Source organism: Sitophilus oryzae, unplaced genomic scaffold (assembly GCF_002938485.1).
Source record: "Sitophilus oryzae breed Bouriz unplaced genomic scaffold, Soryzae_2.0 scaffold_1000_pilon_pilon, whole genome shotgun sequence".
NCBI lineage: Eukaryota > Metazoa > Arthropoda > Insecta > Coleoptera > Curculionidae > Sitophilus > Sitophilus oryzae.
In genome coordinates, this window is record NW_022145617.1 from 2,489,359 (window position 1) to 2,509,678 (window position 20,320).

General features: G+C 32.1%; 1 protein-coding gene across 3 annotated transcripts in view; it reads left to right on the forward strand.

Annotated features, from left to right (window-relative positions):
- Positions 1–20,320, forward strand: part of LOC115881280 (tudor domain-containing protein 7A) — a 56,411-nt gene that overhangs the window by 34,725 nt on the left and 1,366 nt on the right. For 2 of the 3 annotated variants that reach the window (XM_030898800.1, XM_030898733.1), the window contains exons 10-21: positions 2,523–2,687; positions 5,047–5,171; positions 5,231–5,363; positions 5,636–5,753; positions 7,813–7,931; positions 7,987–8,192; positions 11,669–11,837; positions 16,075–16,271; positions 16,329–16,384; positions 16,443–16,493; positions 17,788–17,992; positions 18,214–18,365. In XM_030898800.1, the coding sequence (XP_030754660.1) occupies positions 2,523–2,687; positions 5,047–5,171; positions 5,231–5,363; positions 5,636–5,753; positions 7,813–7,931; positions 7,987–8,192; positions 11,669–11,837; positions 16,075–16,271; positions 16,329–16,384; positions 16,443–16,493; positions 17,788–17,992; positions 18,214–18,365 (1,696 nt within the window). The remainder of the gene's footprint in view (positions 1–2,522; positions 2,688–5,046; positions 5,172–5,230; positions 5,364–5,635; positions 5,754–7,812; positions 7,932–7,986; positions 8,193–11,668; positions 11,838–16,074; positions 16,272–16,328; positions 16,385–16,442; positions 16,494–17,787; positions 17,993–18,213; positions 18,366–20,320) is intronic. The other variant, XM_030898867.1, reaches the window with a different exon arrangement.

The window sequence follows — 20,320 nt, forward strand, 5'->3', positions numbered from 1 at the left end:
AGAAGTCTTGGGTCGGTACTTACATGTCAGAAGTGAATCGTAAGTCGAAGAGAGAAAAATGCGAAGTATTTATTACATAACCACTTAATCCGACGCTAGATTTCATGCGCTTGGGAAAATACTCGCTCTTATTTGTTTATTCAGTACATTTTATTTTACTGAGCGTATTGACTGTACTCTTTGTACACACGAAAGTCGGCACTGAAAGCCTGAAATGCCTACCCGGTATATTATATACCGTATGATCGAAAGAAAACTGCGTCCAGGTGGCTTTGAAGTGACGATCGATGACACTTTCTGTATAATTAACGTGACGTTTATTTTCAAACAACACGCAACAATAAACCTTGCGAAAAAAACTTCTGTGTTTGGCTGGCTTTACTCACTTGTATTGAAAAGATTTTTCTAAATGTTAACAACTGATTTGGTGTGGATTTAAGCCTCATACAGAACCTTGAAATTAGTGGAATAAATTAGTGGTTTCAATTATATTTTATATTTAAAAGTTTTCGGTCACTCTTAATGTCTAATAAAATACAATAGGGTGTATTTCGTTGCCATCGTTGCTTACCTTGGTTATGCTTTTATGTTCCGTTTCTATCGGTTTCCTGAAAGTTTTTTTATTACGGAACACGGTTCCTGAAAAATTCGGTTGTTATAACTGTCACCAAACTAACAAGCGCGAGAAGGCTGGTTTTTCTGGTTTTGTTTGTCAATGTCATTTATGTGACAGAAATCAAGCAAACATTGGAAGTTCGAGTGAAATTCTCATTTAATTTCTAAAATTTGTAATAATATTTTGTATTTACATCCAAAAGCAATGGAGGTAGGCAGTAAAGGTAAATAAATTTCATTAACTAAATAGAATTACTTTTTAGGACCATTTAAACTTATCATGCAGCCATTGTTTCTTAAACTCAGGAACATTTAAAGAAAACATGAAAAACAAGACAAAAAGTAATCGTGAATGTTTTGTAAGCTATAAAAATATAAATATTGATAAGATTTGTTGATTTATTATTGATCTGTTTTAATAATGGAATTACAAATCTTCACTTGAGCTGTCTAACGAGTTTAGCAGTTTATTAATAAAGTACTTTTCAATATTAAACTCCATTGAAAAGAAGAAGCATATGTAAAAGCAGAGAATAGGTACATTAAAAATGCATAAAAGATAAATTTTATAATAGAGGTATTGAAATTTAGAAAACGTCAACATTTGACGTTTCCAGTGTTTTACCCTTTGAATAAGAAGACTAAGGAAGGAGCATATCAAAAATCTTAGGTACACCGCGATGGGCCTCAAATATGGCCGACTTAAATTCCGGTTTATCAGTGTCGTTCTAATTTTATTTAAAAAATGTAAAACTATGATGTAGGGTAGACGTGGGGTAGACTCAATAATTTGTTGTTTTATTTTACGTTGTGAATAAATGTTGGTAGTTATTAAAATTGTTATAAAAATATATAATTCTAATAAAAATAGATAAGTTATAATAAGTATTTATTACCACAAACATCCGATACGCTACTGAAGCAAGTAAGTCAAATTAACGTATCTAAATTCTTTGACATCTAATCTTTGACAAGTAATAAATAAAAGCTAAAATGCAAGAAAAATATATAATTTAGTTAATTTAAGTGAATTTCATAAATGATCGGTTTACTACACGTATGTATATTATATAGTCACTTACTAGCGAAAAGTTGTTCCATTATTTCACTCAATTTTTGCCGAGATCTACCGCACGCTACACAACCAACTATTTTAGAGTCTTTTTCGATAAATCGCGATAGTGTCACTATTAATTTAAGTTCTGCCACAATTTCCATCTAGATTTACTACCTTTATACAACTATCAGTAGTAGAATAAATAATAAATAACATAAAATAAGCTCCGTAAAGACTGACAAATCCACGAAATTTCAAATCAAATTCAAATGTGTCAAATGCATCGTCAAACAGAACTGTCAAGGATCCCCACCCTAGAGTGCTTTTATGGCGCTTTTTCCGCCCACCATGCATGAATACATGGATATCATTATGCTCCTTCCTTGGTCTTCTCATTCAAAGGTTTTACCAAACCGTTCCGTATCAAACCGATGTTTTTCAGGAACCGCTCTTTACCGTAGTTTATCGGTCTGGTTCGCCTGGTTTTGCAACGGAATACAGCCTTAAAGTTTGTTAACTTTTTCTATTAATTGTAGATTATTACCCCTAATTTTGACTCTCTGTATGCTTAGGAACATTGAAATTAGAGGAACATACTTCTACGCTTATTAAAACCACTAATTTTGAGGTTCTAAATGAAGCATTATTGTAATGAATAATATACTTATAATTATACTTAATTTTGCATAAGTTTGGCTGCAGTATCACAAGAACTAGTACTACCATCATCGAATAATACTCTCAGGATTTGGTCATAATTTTAACAAAACCTTCCACTTCATTTGTCTCTAATCGCTTTTGGCTTGGGGCTGTTTTTGTTTTAACCGAATCATTTTTACTAAACCTAAAGGTATTGCAGAAAGGACAACTAGTGACCAGTAGACCCTCCGTCTGTAATGTGTCAGTACCGTCGAACACCGTTCAGTTTTCCGAAGACGGCAACCTAATTGGTCAAGTTACCTGTGCAATGTCGGTGAACGAAATATGGTGTCAACAAATAAAAACTGAAGAGAGTGTAAGTTTCAGGTGGAATATACCGTTTGATCTAAAAAAAAGGCATCAAAGAAGGCTTCGAATGACAATTGATGATAATTTTGGCGATGTCAAGCCCTACACGTAATTACTTGGCTTATTTACTGCCATTTGGCCTTTAGAAGGTTGTAATTTATTTTTATATTGTGTAAAAATTATTTTAAATGGTGTATAAAGAGCTTTTCAGTTCGGACACATATCGGAACAGCCACCGCTGAATTAATAGAGTATCCGGATTACTGGAGGAATATTTTTATGTTATTGTTTGATACTTTTATTATTTCCAACCTAAACTCAAAATTTAAACACATTTTTATTTAAACCAAAACTCCAAAACGCTTAAAAAATGGTTGGTTTGAGGTACATTGTGTGTATTTCGATTTTTGTTTGGAATTGAAGAAAGAATTGAAATATGCAATAATTAACAAGGGGTTCTATTTAAAAAAATAAAACTTTTATGTGCCACAACTTTATGACCGACCCTGTATATTTAAATTTATTACTCGCTAATAGATATTTAAAAACCCTATAACTTTTGTATTTAACTTTTTGCGGTACCTCCTATATTTTACCTAATAATCGACTGTTTCCATACATAACAGCGACCATGTATTTACACACACCGGAAAAATCTAGGGATATCATTTTATTAAAGTTAAAAATAAATGTTTTGAATAAACAACCACATATTTGTAGGCCGATTCTTTCTACTTCGATTGAAACGAAGTAGTCACACTAGTTATTTCTAAATTTGGGATATTTGCAGAAGTGTTTGTGCATTTTTTGTCAAATGTATAAAAAGCACCTAGCATCAATTGTTCGAATTTAACCTGTACTGGCTATGTTTTTATGATAACTTGCCAGAATTCATTCAAATAACTTTGTTTAGTATTAAACAACATTATAGAGCGTAGACACCTTAACAGAGACGAAATGCTAAGGGCCTTGTGTATGCTCGAAGCTGGAATGCGCTAAATCGACGTAGCTAGAGCATTAAATACAACGCAAAGTGTAATATCGCGATTAAGTGCACGCTACCGTGAAAGTAGTGATGTTGCTGAAAGGCACACAGGGCGACATCGTATTACTACCCCTCAGCAAGATCATTTTTTACAATTAAATGCTCGACGCCGACCGACTCTTACAGCACCAGAGCTGAGTTTAATTCTCCAGGAAACACATAATGTAATCGTTAGTCCTGACACTGTTCGCAATAGATTAAGAGAGGTCAACTTAAGAAGCAGACGCCCCTGGAGAGCTCAACCCTTAACGAGAGGAAATCGAGAGGTACGATATTTGTGGACTCAAGATCATGTTCAGTGGTCGAATGAACAATGGGCTAATGTTCTCTTCACGGATGAGTCACGCTTTGGAATTCATCCGGATTCGAGAAGGCTTAGGGTATGGAGAGAACCAGGAAATCTTATTCGGTTGGATCATGTTCAGCAAGTGCACCCTTATCAAGGTGGAACAGTTATGGTCTGGGGAGGAGTCCAGTTAGGCCGAAAACCCGATCTCGTTTTTCTTGAAAGGTTTCTAACAGGAATCACATATCGTGATTTAATTCTTGAGCCTGTCGTGTTACCATATGCCAATGATTTTGGGAGAAACTTCATTCTCATGCATGACAATGCACGGCCTCATACAGCCAGAGTGGTAAGTGAGTTTATCAATGCTCATCAATTAAACATCTTACCCTGGCCGGCACAATCTCCTGACCTCAACCTCATCGAGCACGTATGGGACGCGGTCTAAAGAAGAATTTTGAGAATGGGTATGCCTCGTGAAACTCGTAGGGATCTGGTTCCGGCCGTGAATGCAGCGTAGCAGGCTGTACCTCAAGAAGAGATCGACAACCTGATCAGGAGCATGGAGAGACGATGTAGGGCTGTAATGAACAAGTACAGTAGAGGAGGCCATACCCTTTATTAAGTAAAAATTGTTTTATCTTTTTTTTTAATTCACAGTTTAGAATAAAAAAAAAGTGTGTAGTTTTATGAGTTCAATAAAAATCAAGGCAAATTTAAAAAATTCGGTAAATTTCGCATTTTTTCCAATACGTCCTGTAAACTATTTGTTTATTTTAATTTTATTATATCAGAAATGCAAAAAATAAAATTACTGACGATGGCTGGATAAAATTGTAATATCCCTAAACTTTTCCGGTGTGTTTATACGTATATGATATAACTAGTGTTCATTTTTGACACTTTTATGTCAATTTTTAATAAATAACATCTAGATATCGACCTCGTCAAAAGTATCATCGTTTGTCATTCCCCAGCCGTATAATCAATAACACAGTCTAACTTAATAAATATAAAATAATATTTTTTTGTTAGAAATCATACCTAACAATGATGGATCGGTTACAAATCTACTATCAGGGACATGAAAGTGAGTTAACTCCTAAAACTATATCACCCGCTGGATATTACATTGCTAAATTGGAAGACGAGTATTTCAGGTTGCCTATACGTGCCTAATAAGGAAACTGTGACGTAATCTAACCTAATTTCTTTACAGAGTCAGGACTGTGAAGATTAACGAAGATGAAGAGACAGTGGAATGTTTCTTTATCGATTTTGGTGATGAAGTGAACATACCAAAATGTGATATATTCGAATTAACGAGAGAGTATGCTTCAGTTCAAGCACAGGTAGGTACTTATTTATTATATACAGGGTGAGTAATTTTGAAAATTATACAAAAAAAAATTGTTAAAAATATTAAATAGACAAGTTTTCGGGAATGTTAAGAAGATATACGGTTTAAAATTATTTTTCAACTCAAAAATGCTGTTTTAAATTTTTTAACACCCACATAATTTTTTATTTACAATGTTATATTCTTAAAACAAGTAGTTTATGAAATATTTCGATCTATTTAATTAAAATCGTGAATAACCTTCTTGATCATGATTTTTTTTAGGCCTTTGTATGTCGACTTTGTGGTCTGGAGTATTTGTATGACATAACTGGAAATTCTGAGTCTCTTAGTTTATTGTATAATACCGAAGTAGTTATAGAAATGGCCAGCGATTCTACAGGTAGATTACATTTGAGTTATTATTAGTATTTATTTTTTTTACAAATTGTCTGTGATTTAAAAAAATATACAGTCCATTTTTCTCTCAAGCTGACGATTCAAGAGTCAGTAGTATTTACAAGATTTGATTATATTTCAGCCTAATCTAAATGTACATGTTGAATAAGATCGGAGAACATGGGCTACGGTTGTACGTCTCGATAATGTACTAAATAATCGTACTAAATATTTAATTTTAGGGATTACAAAATATACATTTCGTTTCTTACATGACCTCTAGGTATTCTTTATTCTAACGTTATTTACCTACGTGATGAATAAACAATATTTTTCTTATCACTCAAACTTTTTCTTGAAATATACAATTGTAACACTGTTCTTTTATATTAAAATTTACTAAATATAGTACAAAAAATTCGGGCAAGAACATTCCTTAGCTTGACTGGTATGTTTCAGAGCTGGTATACTCTGTTTTTTTTTCTCGGTAAGATTTCGACAGACGATGACAGAAAAAATGGAAATGACGTCTATACCTTTGAATAAGAAGACTAAGGAAGGAGCATAATGCTATCCATGTATTCATGCATGGTGGGCGGAAAAAGCACTCTAGGGTGGGGATCCTTGACAGCTCTGTTTGACGATTCATTTGACACATTTGAATTTGATTTGAAATTTTGTGGATTTGTCAGTCTTTACGGAGTTATTTTATGTTATTTATTATTTATTCTACTACTGATAGTTGTATAAAGGTAGTAAATCTAGATGGAAATTGTGGCAGAACTTAAATTAACAGTGACACTATCGCGATTTATCGAAAAAGACTCTAAAATAGTTGGTTGTGTAGCGTGCGGTAGATCTCGGCAAAAATCGAGTGAAATAATGGAACAACTTTTCGCTAGTAAGTGACTATATGATATACATACGTGTAGTAAACCGATCATTTATGAAATTCACTTAAATTAACTAATTATATATTATTTTTTCTTGCGTTTTTGCTTTTATTTACTACTCTTGTCAAAGATTAGATGTCAAACAATTTAGATACGTCAATTTGATTTACCAGATTTACCTGCTTCAGTAGCGTATCGGATGTTTGTGTTAATAAATAATTATTACAACTTATCTATTTTTATTAGAATTATATATTTTTGTAACAATTTTAATAACTACCAACATTTATTCACAACGTCAAATAAAACAACAAATTATTGAGTCTACCCCACGTCTACCCTACATCATAGTTTTACATTTTTTAAATAAAATAGAACGGCACTGATAAACCGGAATTTAAGTCGGCCATATTTGAGGCCCATCGCGGTGGACCTAAGATTTTTGATATGCTCCTTCCCTAGTCTTCTTATTCAAAGAAAATGACAGACACATCTATCACTGTCAAGGATCTTGTCGTTGGACAGACTATATTTGCATTGTTTACTTCTTACTCGAAAAGCAGAGGTGAGACAATTACAGAATATAATAATAATGAAACTAGTTGACCTTGAATCGTCTTCTCCTGTGAAATGGACGCATATTATACCGTACCGTATGTTCGAAAAAAAAAACGTCGTCAAAGACGGCTGTGGAAGATAATTTTGTCGAGGTCAATGTCATTTACTAGGAATTGACATAGAACCTGTCAAAAATTAACGCCATTTATAGAGAGATTAAAACAAGATAGAACGTTTTCAGACAAACAAATCTATTTAAAAAAATTAAAAGTATTATTTCTCGAATTTTACACACCATTTAAAAATAATTTTTACTTATTAAAAAATAAATTGCGACCTTTTTAAGGCCATTAAAAAGCGCTATTAAAAATATAAAAGAATTCGGTCCAAGTAAGTGACGTTTAGAGCTTGACCTCGCCAAAATCATAATCGATTCTCATTCCCAGCCGTCTTTGACGCCGTTTCTTTTTTTTTTGATCTTATGGTATATACCTATATAAGTTTTCTTTCAAGTAGTTTTGACTATTATATATAAAAAATAATGTTAAGCAATTATCACAACAAAATAGTATTATTATTATGTCTAAGGAATTATATTTTTTTATTCAATAGCGATTCGTAGTAGTTCTGAAGTACTACCCGTGTATATGTACGACTCGGAAGGTCACTCAATTAATGAGAAACTCATACCGGAACTTACGAAGGAGTTGGCATCGCTGAATTTACAAAAGGTAGTAATAAGTATATAAGTTTATTTGTAATGTACCATATTGTTTAAAATTTTAGGATACAATAGTGGAAGTATATATTTCTAATATCGAACCAAACGGAGATGTTTATGTTCAAGTGAGGAATCAGGGATATGACTACTATACCAAATTGCATGCTCAAATTGAAGAACAACTTAAATCCGATACTTCTGACGATAATTTATGTAAAGTAACTAGGGAGAATAGTAAAGGAAAATTGTTCTTTTGGCAACGCGAACTCTGGTAAGTATTGATATTAAATTACCTTATACAGGGTGTCTAAAAATGTATTCTAAATAATTACTAGCTTTAAACCATTTTATGTTTTGCAAGTGAATTTGAACAGTATTGTTACGTTTTTCGGCGGTTCCGTGTGGATAGAAAGTCACAATTTATTTAAACACAATTTATTTAACACTAATTAACAAAAACAATAATGATTAAAAGACTTAAAGAACTATTTATAACTTATTTACAATTTATCTAATTATTTATCTAACAGAAATTTATTTTGAATTAGCGCGGCGATTGTAACTGTACGCGTCGATCGGTTATTTATCTCTGTCTTCCTTAGGCCCCGGGGTCTGCTTATATAGGAGAGAAACAGACAATCCAGATTTGTCTAGTCAATTCTTATTCGTTCTTAGAACGTCGGCATCGCTGGGCGTATGAGTCATAGGCGAGTGGCCAGGCCTAATGCTGAGTTCACACGGCACGGGTCCGCAACAGTATTTTTTAATTTTTGTTACTAATATTAGTACTGGGTGTCCCATTTCCTTTTGTTTTACAGGGTTTCTAGTTTATGAGAAGAGGTATAGTTAATTATTCTCCGGCGCGGCGGTGGCAGCACCGGCGGAGAATGCACTAAGTCTATACTATATTTTTAGAAAGCTGATATCAAGATAAATAAAATAAAAAATAATATACTGGGTTTTCCATTTAAAAAAAAAAACATAAGTTTGGGTTATATTTCAAGAATTACCACTCCCATCGAAAATCTAATTACGCCACTGAGTTCTACGTGAAAAAAAGCATGGGACTCAGAAGGGGCTCGATTTCTCTCTCGAAGGAAGATTTCTCAGACTCTCTTTCTGTCACTCAGAACGGGCTCGAAAAATGCAACAATTTCAAATTCATCCTCTATTTATGGAACTAAGAAAAGCTAGGACAAATCTGTGTGTAGCATCTTTAATTTCATAAAAAAGTAGCAGGGTAATGTGAAAACCACTTCTTGGTATCTACTTATAAACGAGAAACCCCATTTAACACACCAAAATGGCACACCCTCTATAGTACAATTCTTTTAAAAGTTTCTCAATATGGCCGATCTAGTTACGAAAATTGGTAATTTTTTTTAATGAAAAATAAAAAATTTACTCTTTGGTTAACAATAACATTTTTCGATTGTTAAGTTGACGTTAAAGTTAGGTTATTAGGGGGTTGTCATAAATCATAAATAAAAACATAGATTATTATTATTATTATTGAAATTATTTAATAAGAATAAGGTATTTTACCGCAGATCCGAAGAGATTTTACTTAAAGGTATTTTATAAACTTTCCCAGTTAGAATATTAACTCCCCTGTTTCTTATATTTCAGTTAAAGGGACGTAAGAACTATAGGAAGTGAATTTTTGTTTTCATGTTTTGACGATATCTGAGAGTTCCTAGAATTATCCATATTATTGAATAATTATAGCTGTTTAATAAGTGAAATTAATAGAAGACTTGGAAATAGGATGATGCGTTTCATGTTATAGTTGATAAACAAACAAACAAACAAACAACGCTTTATTGTACAAAAAGCCAAAACAGCTTCATCGACAAAGCACTCACAAACAACAAAATCACAAAAAAATACAAACAACAAAAAATACACAATACAAATAATACAATTCAAAAAAATTTAAGTCTTTAAAATTACAAAAAGAATATACATGGACAATTTTAGAACAGTACGCAGTAAATAGATATAATTTTAAAGTTATAGAATATTAAATACTTGACCTTTGACCAGTGTGTGAGATGATCAAAATTTTAAAATTCAAAATTGTTCATAATTAAACATCAACAAAAAAGTCGTTTATCGCATATAGGGCTCTCTCCAGTAGGTATGATTTTAGAGCCTTGCGAAATGCGGGAAAGCATGAAAGCGATTTGATATTCAAAGGCAGATGATTGTACATTTTTTTGGCATTGTACAGTATTGAACCCTTAACTAGTTCTGAGCTCGGGGTTGGCAGATAAAGATCGTGCTCTGCATTCCTAAGTGGATAGTTATGAGATGGCCTTTCGGGAATAGCTGATAGATCACCCCATTTCTCTTAATTTGTTTTTATTTCAGTACAGTTAATCACAAATTGAATTGATGTGTGCAAAAACAGCTATATATTTTCAAACATCTTATTTAAATAGTTCTTTTATATACTGTTAAACTGTATTAACTTCAAAGTCTTTAGCAAAAAGTTATATGGTAATAAATTTTGTAGATAAAATTTATGAAAATTTATATATAAAGATTAGAACACAATCCTCTGAGGGAAAAAGAAATACTGAAAAACTCATTAAATATACTTTATTAAAAATAACAACATACAAAAACAGTCATCCATGCAAACTGTAATAATCAGAACATTATCCACATTATACCTTTATTAAATTTATGTTCACACTCCTATCAGGAAAGCCAGAAATGTTTGTTTAAATATTAACTTATTTTAAATTGCCAAAAACACATCAGAATATGTCACAACCACAACTATAGGTTTGGAATGAGTACTAAATTTTATACCTAGTGATTCGTCAACTAACAAGTATAGGATTAAAAAGAATTATTAATATAGAGTGTACTATACGATGTCCTTCTGCTTATTTATGAAATGACTTTCCTTTCAAATGTGAGGAATACCAGTAAAATAAAATATAATTTTTGGTTTGGTTCGGTGTTTGATATTTTAACTACATTATTACAAATCTTAAGTGCTTTTAGTGAGTAACTGTATTTTTTATTATTGTTTGTGTATCCTGTAAAGTAAAAAAAGATATATTTCAAGAAATATAAAAACAATGCAATAGATATCAAACAGATTCATAAAAACTACTTACAATTGTACATATTATATATTTCATGTGTTATTTGATCTTTGGTCCCATTACCAACATTACCTTATTTAGGTCTTCTCTACTAACTCAACTTTTAAACCTGTTTTAAACCTTCTTTATATTTTAAAACTAATTTACAACAATCTGTAATGCCCGCGTTGTTTCCTGAAATTAATATAAGTTTTAATTTATTTATTATCATATACATATTACAAACCTGAAAATTACTGATACGAGGAAACTTAAAATAATTAGAGAATATCTTCCTATTCCTATAGCCTATTCCTCAGTTCTTGATCGGTGAAAAGATTATTTATAAGTATATAATTAGTACTGCAGGCTGCAGGTTAAATAAAAGAACAAAATCAAGTAGCATTTGTGAATAAAAACTGAAAAAATAATGAAAATATTTAGAAAAAGAAACCGTAAACGTCAGTCAGCCAAGTGTCAGAGTTCAATTAGATTTACCAGAGATTATCAATTTGAACGATTTGAACTACAGTTGATTCCACTCTAGAGATTTTCGTTTTTTAAGCCTCCCATACTGAAGTCCGCCATATTGGGAAGTTTTAGGTGAAAACAAGTATACATACTGATTAATAACATTTTTTTCTAGGAAATGGTTTCGAATCGAACTAATTGACTGGTCTCCTCTTGGAGATTTAGCACAGGTGTACCTTGTAGATCATGGAAGTACAGATGTGATTGACGTTTCTAAAGTGAAGCTTTATCCTTTAGATAAAATTAATGACATATTCAGTACTTATCCACATCTGGCTGTTAAGGTAATATTCTTAATTTATAATCCTAATGTAATAGATTCCCTAACTGTGAAGTCACAATACATATACAAATATTTATTTTATTATACCGGGTGGTGTATCGTGGTTGAAAACAGTAGATCCCATGCAAATTTTGAACTGTCCAAATATTGGCTCCCCTATTAATTTTACAGCTAAGTTGTAAATAGTAAGTCTGCGTATGCTGAATACATATGCCAAATTCGAACAATTTTGGACCAGCCGATTTTAAGTAATTTAAGAAAAATTGCATCTATTTTTAAATTAAACCTAAACAGGTAACAGTGCAAAACCAGTTAAATGTCAAGAACCAGTTAAGTGTTCAATCCATAGACAAATGCAACAAGTTTAGATTGGAAAGCCCTTAAAAATTTTAGGTCGCGAAATTATTTTGGGTCGCGACCGTTAAACGCGATCTGGCGCTGCTATAGCGGTCGCTAAGAACAACGGCAAACAAAAACAGAAATAATTTTCTCATGTCAAAGTCAGAATCTTCAAAAATCATAATAATCTTTCAAAATCTAAACCGCTCTCATTAAAGAAATTCCGAAAAGTGTTTATAGCGTCCATTTTCAAAGTAATATTGCTATCTTGTGAGTTTAATTCAAGTTTTATTTACTCCAACCGGTGATAATTGTGAAAAAGCGGCATTAAAGGCTTAAAAAGCTGTACTGTGAACTGTGAACTGCAAAAACCATCGTGGATCGTGGCATAACGTCGGTTTCCAATGTTTCATAGGTATTTCATACATGCGTCCTTATATAAAATAAAGTTTCTTGTATGCAACACATTGTATTTTATTTATAAAATTAAACGAAAATAATAATAAATTTGAATAAACAATATTTGGCGATATAATTCCGGAAAAAGCCGAACCGCTCCGAAATTTTTAAAAGTTTTGGGTCGCGACCGTTGCAAGATAAGCGCCAAATAGTGTTTACATTGTCCTTATGGGCACTTTCCAATCTAAACTTGTTTCATTTATCTATGGTTCAATCTATGATTTTATCATTGTCAAATGTAATTTGTTGTGCTGTCTGCACAATTACGTTATAGTACCTAGTAGGGTTCCCAACTTGAGCATCGGCGATTCCGGGACAATTATTTTTAAGTTTTTAACTAATTGAAACAAAACATTAAATATTAGAAATTCAAATATATTATATGTAAATGTGATTTTTTTGGTCCCGGCCAAGGCAAAATTTTCGCCGGGACAAACTTTCTGATTCCTGGTTAATCCCGGTCAAACCGGGACGGTTGGGAACCCTAGTACCTAGGGTTAGGTTTGGTTAGGTATCCTCGAACTGCATTTTTGTAATTTAAAAGTGGTTTGTATGAGGCAAAAGCCTAACGTTTAGAAAATACAATTTGACATTGACAAAATTATAGGATGACATCTTAAGGTACGTTACATTTGCCTGATTTTGCATTGTTACCTGTTCAGTTTTAATTTAAAAATAGATGCAGTTTTTCTTAAATTACTTAAAATCAGCTTGTCCAAAATTGTTCAAACTTGGCATGTGTATTCAGCAAATGCAGACCTCTAAACAACCTATTTACAATTTCGCTGTAAAATTACCAGGGGAGTCAATATCTGGACCATTCAAAATTAGCATTATTTGGAAAAAGGTTGTTAATCTCTGCACACTGACGTGACGTCAGACTTAGGCCATCTATTGCATGTAGTGATGTAAAATTTCCAGAAATATATTTTCACAAATATTTCCTGAGACATTGGAAATATATGAAATATTTTAAAAAATAAGAAAAACTGAAATATTTATTTATAAAAATCATAACAAAACATCGCAAAACACAAAATGCTTATACATAATCATAAATAAAGAGTTATTCTTCAGATTAAAAAATAAATTAAGGTTAAATTTGTACAAAATAACTATTTTGACACACTAGTCGAGCAAGAGGCATATCTATATCGCTGTCATCAGCATCACACTCAATAACATCTTGCCAGTCTACTTCCTCAAAATCTTCAATAGTATCGGAAATAAGAATTGATCTATTGCCGTTTCCTATTTTCTTCAGCAAGTTTTCATTGTGGGATACATAGAGTAGCTTAGCGGCATTAGTAAGCCTGTTTCTCTTTTTTGAATGAATATGACTATAAACGCTAAAACTGCGTTCCGTGGTAGCCGAAAATGCTGGCATCATCAAAATTCGTGAAGCTACTTGTGATAATGAAGATGAAGAACACAGTCCTTTTCACCAGGAGACTGGGTTATCAAAACTACTTTTCCATATGAAGTTATTTCCAAATAACTTGCCACTTCCACAACGGTAATCTGCTATTTCATCTATTATTTCTTTCTCCTTTATATTGAGTTTATTTTTTGATATATTAAGTATGCATTCTATGGCAGAAAGAATTTGGGTTTCATCAAGTTCAGAACCTTGTGATTTTGGATTTAGTAATTCTGCAGCATAATGAATGGGTTTAATAGCAAATTTTTCTCTTTTGTCAACAAACACCAACAATTCGGATTTTTCTTTGTCGTCAAGTGAGGACAATGCAAGATTATTCTGAATTACCCTTCTAATATCACAAAATGCTTTTACAGCAAAATGAATGTCGATCAGGGACGCTACGACCTACGTGCTGGGGACTTCCCCGTAGAAATGCGAGGTTGCAAATAAGTAGGTGAATCCTCAAACTCGATATATTCACCATATTATATGTTTACTTTATTTTTTAAATAATGAAAGATATCGTCCTATTGCTGCCAAAAGTCACTAACTAACATTTTTCTGAACAACCAAATTCAATCACTATGTTTTGAAGCGGAGAATCGATTGCAAAAGTCATTAAGTACGATTTCTGGCTATTTATGTTTTATTTTAATACCGAATAGTTACAACTGTAACATCTTTATGCAATGCAATTCATTTTAAACGCATTTTTCTCGGAAGTAATAAAAAGTAAGTTAGTGACTTTTGGCAGCAATGGGACGATATATTAATAAACATCGGGTTTGAATCGTTAATGACAAGATTTAAGTATTCCAATAATAAAAATATTACCAATATTCCCAATATTTCCGAGACACGTTTGGAAATTTCCAATATTTCCATTTCCATGGAAATATTTCCATTTACAACACTAATTGCATGTGTCTAAGGCACGTTTCATAATAAAATTTTTGATCAAATGTTATTATACTAAAGGGCTGGCAAAGGTTAGTCTTGGGTCGAGATTTCCGTATGTAAGTACAATACGTTTATATTGTACTGAACAGAGAGAGAACAGTAAACACGTTGCCAAACGTATGAATAAACCGAGAAACTGTGCACATTGCTAAGAGATGTGGAAGGGGATATAGCAGATTTGTCGCAGCCGACCGCTCCACCCAATCAGTATCAGTACCTCTGTCAGTACTCAGTTCTAGGGAAAGGTGTACATCATGCGTCTTCACAATTTAATTAAATCTCTTGATACTTTATTTGTTTATTTATTAACGAGTTCTTGTAATTTTTCCTATAGCTTAAAAATTTTTAAGTGCAAGTTAGAAACAGTGGTCGCGCTATTAGAACTCTGAATTCAAAAATCGATATCTCCAAATCTATTAGAAATAATTGATTGTAGTTTTCTCAAAAACTTTCTGTCGCAGACAGTATGTGAAAATCTTTATAAATAAAAAAGTTACACGACTGCTGAAAATTGCTATGCACTAAAAGTAAATGGATGGGTTGTTTAACATTTTTGAATGGAAAAAAACAACCTCATCGAAATTTTCTTATTTAAACGTATTGTAAAAGATCCGATCTTTAAAATAAAAAAAAGTTTCAATATTTAAAGTGATTCTTAAGTTATGGCGTGTTGTGTTAAAAAGTTGAGTTTTTAAATTAGCGCGATTACTGGCTTATCTCGTTATAAAAAAAATGGACACCCTAACGATATCCTTATAATTCCATTTCTGATGCTCAGAAATATATCTAATAATTTTATCTAGTTATCTTTTCAAAAAAAAATCTTTTATAAGTGGTTTGCGATCGTGATTTTACTTTACTTGACAGGGAAAGGCGTACCGGCAACGCCGCAACAGCACACCGTCGCATTTCTCTCATTCCGACTTACTAAGCTCCCTATACGATTTACTTCCACACAGTAAATACCGACCTAAAAGCAACAGTTGCCAGCACGGTATATTTTTTAACTGTATTTAATAACGACATATTATAATATTTAATAATTACTTAATTGCAGATAAGAATAGCTTTGGAAAAAATTCCTTCAGACTTTGTTGAATTGGCTTCAAAAGACATGGCGGTAGATCAGCCCGTTTTATTGAAGATTATCGGTTCAACAGAGGACAATATACCGCTAGCGGAACTATTTAAGAGAAATTCAGATGGAGGGCTGTTTTGTATTAATAAATCAATCAGTATAAAATCGGAAATGCAGTAAGTATGGTCCAAGTTCATCAAATCATTTGTTACTCTGTATATCTCATATTTTAGGAAGAAAACCGAAGATGTCAATTTAAAAGAGAAGTTTAAATATTTCTCATCGACGGGTAGGTTTACGTTAATTATAATTTTTAAAATAAATACAGTTATTTTTATGTTTTTAAGGTAATGTACCATCAACGGGATATCTACAAAGTCCGCCGTTGCCCGAAAAAGGTAAATGTAATTTTATTCTGAATTTCCTCGTTTTTTTCCTGTTATTCTCGAGAAAAATGCACAATAAAATATGTAGAACAAGAAGAAGAAAAAAATGAGGCAAATAGGTATTCAGAACCCTTTATCCTTCTTTCTGTGCATATAACTATCAACACTACATACTGCAATTTAGAAATCTGTCTGGTCACCTCATCTGTGTGGTCTGTATTTCTCTTTGAATAAAAAAATTAAGCAGTATAATGCTATCTATGTATTCATGCATGGTCGACGGAAAGAGGGAGGATTGACAGTTCTGTTTGACAATTCATTTGATACATTTGATTTTGATTTGAAATTTTGTGGATTTGTCAGTCTTTACTGAGCTTATTTTATGTTATTTATTATTTATTTTACTACTTGTAGTTGTATGCAGGTAGTAAATCTAGAAGTAAATTGTGGCAGAACTTAAATTAACAGTGACACTATTGCTATTTATTGAAAAATACTGTAAAATAGTTGGTTGTGTAGCGTGCGGTAGATCTTGGTCAAAAATCGAGTGAAATAATGGAATAACTTTTCGATAGTAAGTGACTATATAATATACATACGTGTAGTAAACCGATCATATATGAAATTCACTTAAAATTAACTAATTATATATTTTTTCTTGCAGTTTTCCTTTATTTATTACTTGTCAAAGAATTTAGATACGTCAATTTGATTTACCTGCGTTAGTAGCGTATCGGATGTTTGTGTTAATAAATAATTATTATAACTTTTCACAACGTAAAATAAAACAACAAATTATTGAGTGTACTCCATGTATACCCTACATCATATTTTTACACGTTTTGAATAAAATTAGGACGGCACTCAAACCGGAATTTAAGTCGGCCATTTTAGAGCCCTGTCGCGGTCGATCTAAGATTTTTGATATGCAGAGAGAGATAAATATAAATGACCGGTTGACAGACAGAGATACAAAATAAAAAGCGGCATACAGTATTGCCGGCATCAACATTTTATACAGATTTCTTTCTACTTCCCTGAAAGTGATTTTCTGATCCTTAGATAAACCTCTGTTTTCCCTTGTACTCATTTCATATATTGTATAAAGTATATTTTGTATTTTTTGTTATATCAAGCTCTTGATGCAATAACAATAATATACTTATTTTACTTAGCACTTAGCACCAAGGCTAGTAAATAACAAAAATTATACTTTAGTTTTTTTTATCAATGTAGTTATATTTTTTAATAAAAAGTAGTGTAGTTTTTTATCAATTGAATTAAAACTAATGTATTTCAATTCCAGGGACGTATTTCGAAGTTTGTATTCCTTTCGCCGTCAATCCATACAATTTTTTTATTCAACCTTTATCGTCGAAACCTCAACTGGATCAAATGATGGAAGATCTACAAAATCAATATAGGAATACTCGTTACAGTAATCTAAAATGCGAAGACATATTGCCCGGAAATATATATGCGTCGAAGCATAATGACGGATTTTGGTATAGGTAAAGTTTTTATTTTTAACGTTTCGTATGACCGAAAAAAAATCGACGCCAAAGACGGCTGGGGAATGACATCGTTGAAAATTTTGGCGAGGTCAAGCCTTAGACGTCATTTACTAAAGATTGACATAAAACTTGTCAATACGTGACGTGACGCCGTTTTTTTTAGATCGTATTCTATATGATTGTTTTACCAATTTAAAATTATATTGTACCTTTTTTAGAACAAGTGTAATAAAAGTAATACATTCTGGATCTGTATCAGTATTTTTCTGTGATTTTGGATATTATCAAACTGTTCCCGTTAAACAGTTGATTCCTCTGGATGACAAGTTTTTGAGGCTTCCACATCAGGCTTTAAAAGCAAAATTAGCAGGTAAAATCAAATATATAATAATTATAGCCTATATCTGCAATATGTTGGAATTGAAGCCAAAGCAGAGGCAACTATATTTCATATCAATTAAACTTTTAGTTACGTAATCGAGGGCGCGATTAAGAGATCTGGTTTAAAGTCTCGGTCTCAACATAATGTTGAGACCGAGATTTTTAGTCTTTTTGCTTCTTTTCGATTTACTGTGCTTATTTTATGTTATTTATTATTTATTCTACTACTGATAGTTGTTTAGAGGTAGTAAATCTAGAAGGATGTGTGTAGCAGAACTTAAATTAACAGTGACATTATTGCGATTTATCGAAAAAGGCTGTAACTATTGGTTGTGAAGCCTGCGGTAGATCCCGGTCAAAAATTATTTTTGTTCCATAGCAACTGTTAAAATTGCCTTATATCCATCCTAGGCTTATATCTATCAAAAATGGTACATAAAATAGTGTTTTAACCGCAAGAGTAGATTAAATGATACTTCAACAGCGAGGATAGGTTAGAAACTTTATTTCTTCTCGCACGTTTTATAATTGCTTCCATTTTTGAAAAATTTGTATTACTTTTCATAAATTATTCGGGATTTAAATGAAAGTAGTTTGGATATGGCGTTTGTCGCCTCAGCCTGAATATCTGTTGGTAATTTACTTATTTCATTTTGAGTTATTTCTGGTTCCAATTCAATCGGCAATCGACACGAAAGAGAATTAAAGAATATTGATTCAAAACTGACAACTAAAGAGACAGCTTTATTTATTTGTCAGATTACATAGAAACCAACGCCAACCCAGCACAATATTTTTTCTACTCGTAATAAATTCCTTGAAATAATAATTTCTGAATATTTTTTAAAACGTAACTCGCTATGGCAAAAAATATTGTTTTATACACGACGATAAAATTGCATTATCGTCTTGTATAAAAAATAACTACAATCTGTTTATTCAAAGGGGTTAATGCTAGATAAGGAAAGAGAGGGGTAATCGACATCTAGGACCAATATCAAATTTTCTGATTTGTCTGGCTCCTAAAAATTGTGTTTTTTTTGTAATTTGTGCCATAAAAAGGGCTTTTTAAAGACTTGAAATTATTATTATTTAAATATGGTGTTTTGTTGTGCTTACAACTATAAGAGAAAGGACCAGGAATTGTTTTTCTCAAACGGCCTTGACGTGGAGCCTAGCGACTTTCCGTCACAAAATTTCTGCTGGTATTACCCGTGCCCCCTCTTTCCTTGTCTAAGGGTTAATGCAGGTTAATGTTAAGTGTTAGATTAGGACCATAGAAAAAAGACTTATAATATGAAATAGATAGGCAACTTATAATACATTTCAATTTTATTATACAAAGGCGCCCCTGGTAGTCGGAGGAAGAAACATTATGCGATGAGAGGGGTGCGAGGAAGGGGGGTTGTTTTAGTTAATTTAAAATAAATTTAGACATACATGTAAGAACACTTTGTGTGCTTTTAATTAGATCGAACATATTATAAACGATAAATCGACTTAATTAAAAGCATACAAAGTGTTCTTATATGTCGGATATTAATTAAAAAAATATTAAAAAGACTAGTAATAGTATATATTAAGTTGTTACAGTTATAATTTAATCTTTGGCGGTTTTCACCAAATAGCAGGCAGTTTTACATAATTTTCCTCCCTTTGAAGTGAATTGGAACCGGCTATATAATTTTGGTGTAGGCAAGATTCCCAGTTTGTTTCCGTTTGAGACCTGAAATAATAAAAACAAATTAAATTAGATTTAATCATCTGCTGATCATGCTAATATAACGCAACGCGCGTCCTTAATTCCTTACATGCACCGTAAAAAAATTAAATAACTCCTCAGCAATTAGCCTTTATTAGCAGTACTAATTTAAAAAATCTATAACTGTAAGTAGATATATTTAATTTACTTACCTTTATATCCTTCGGAAACCCGGTGTACAA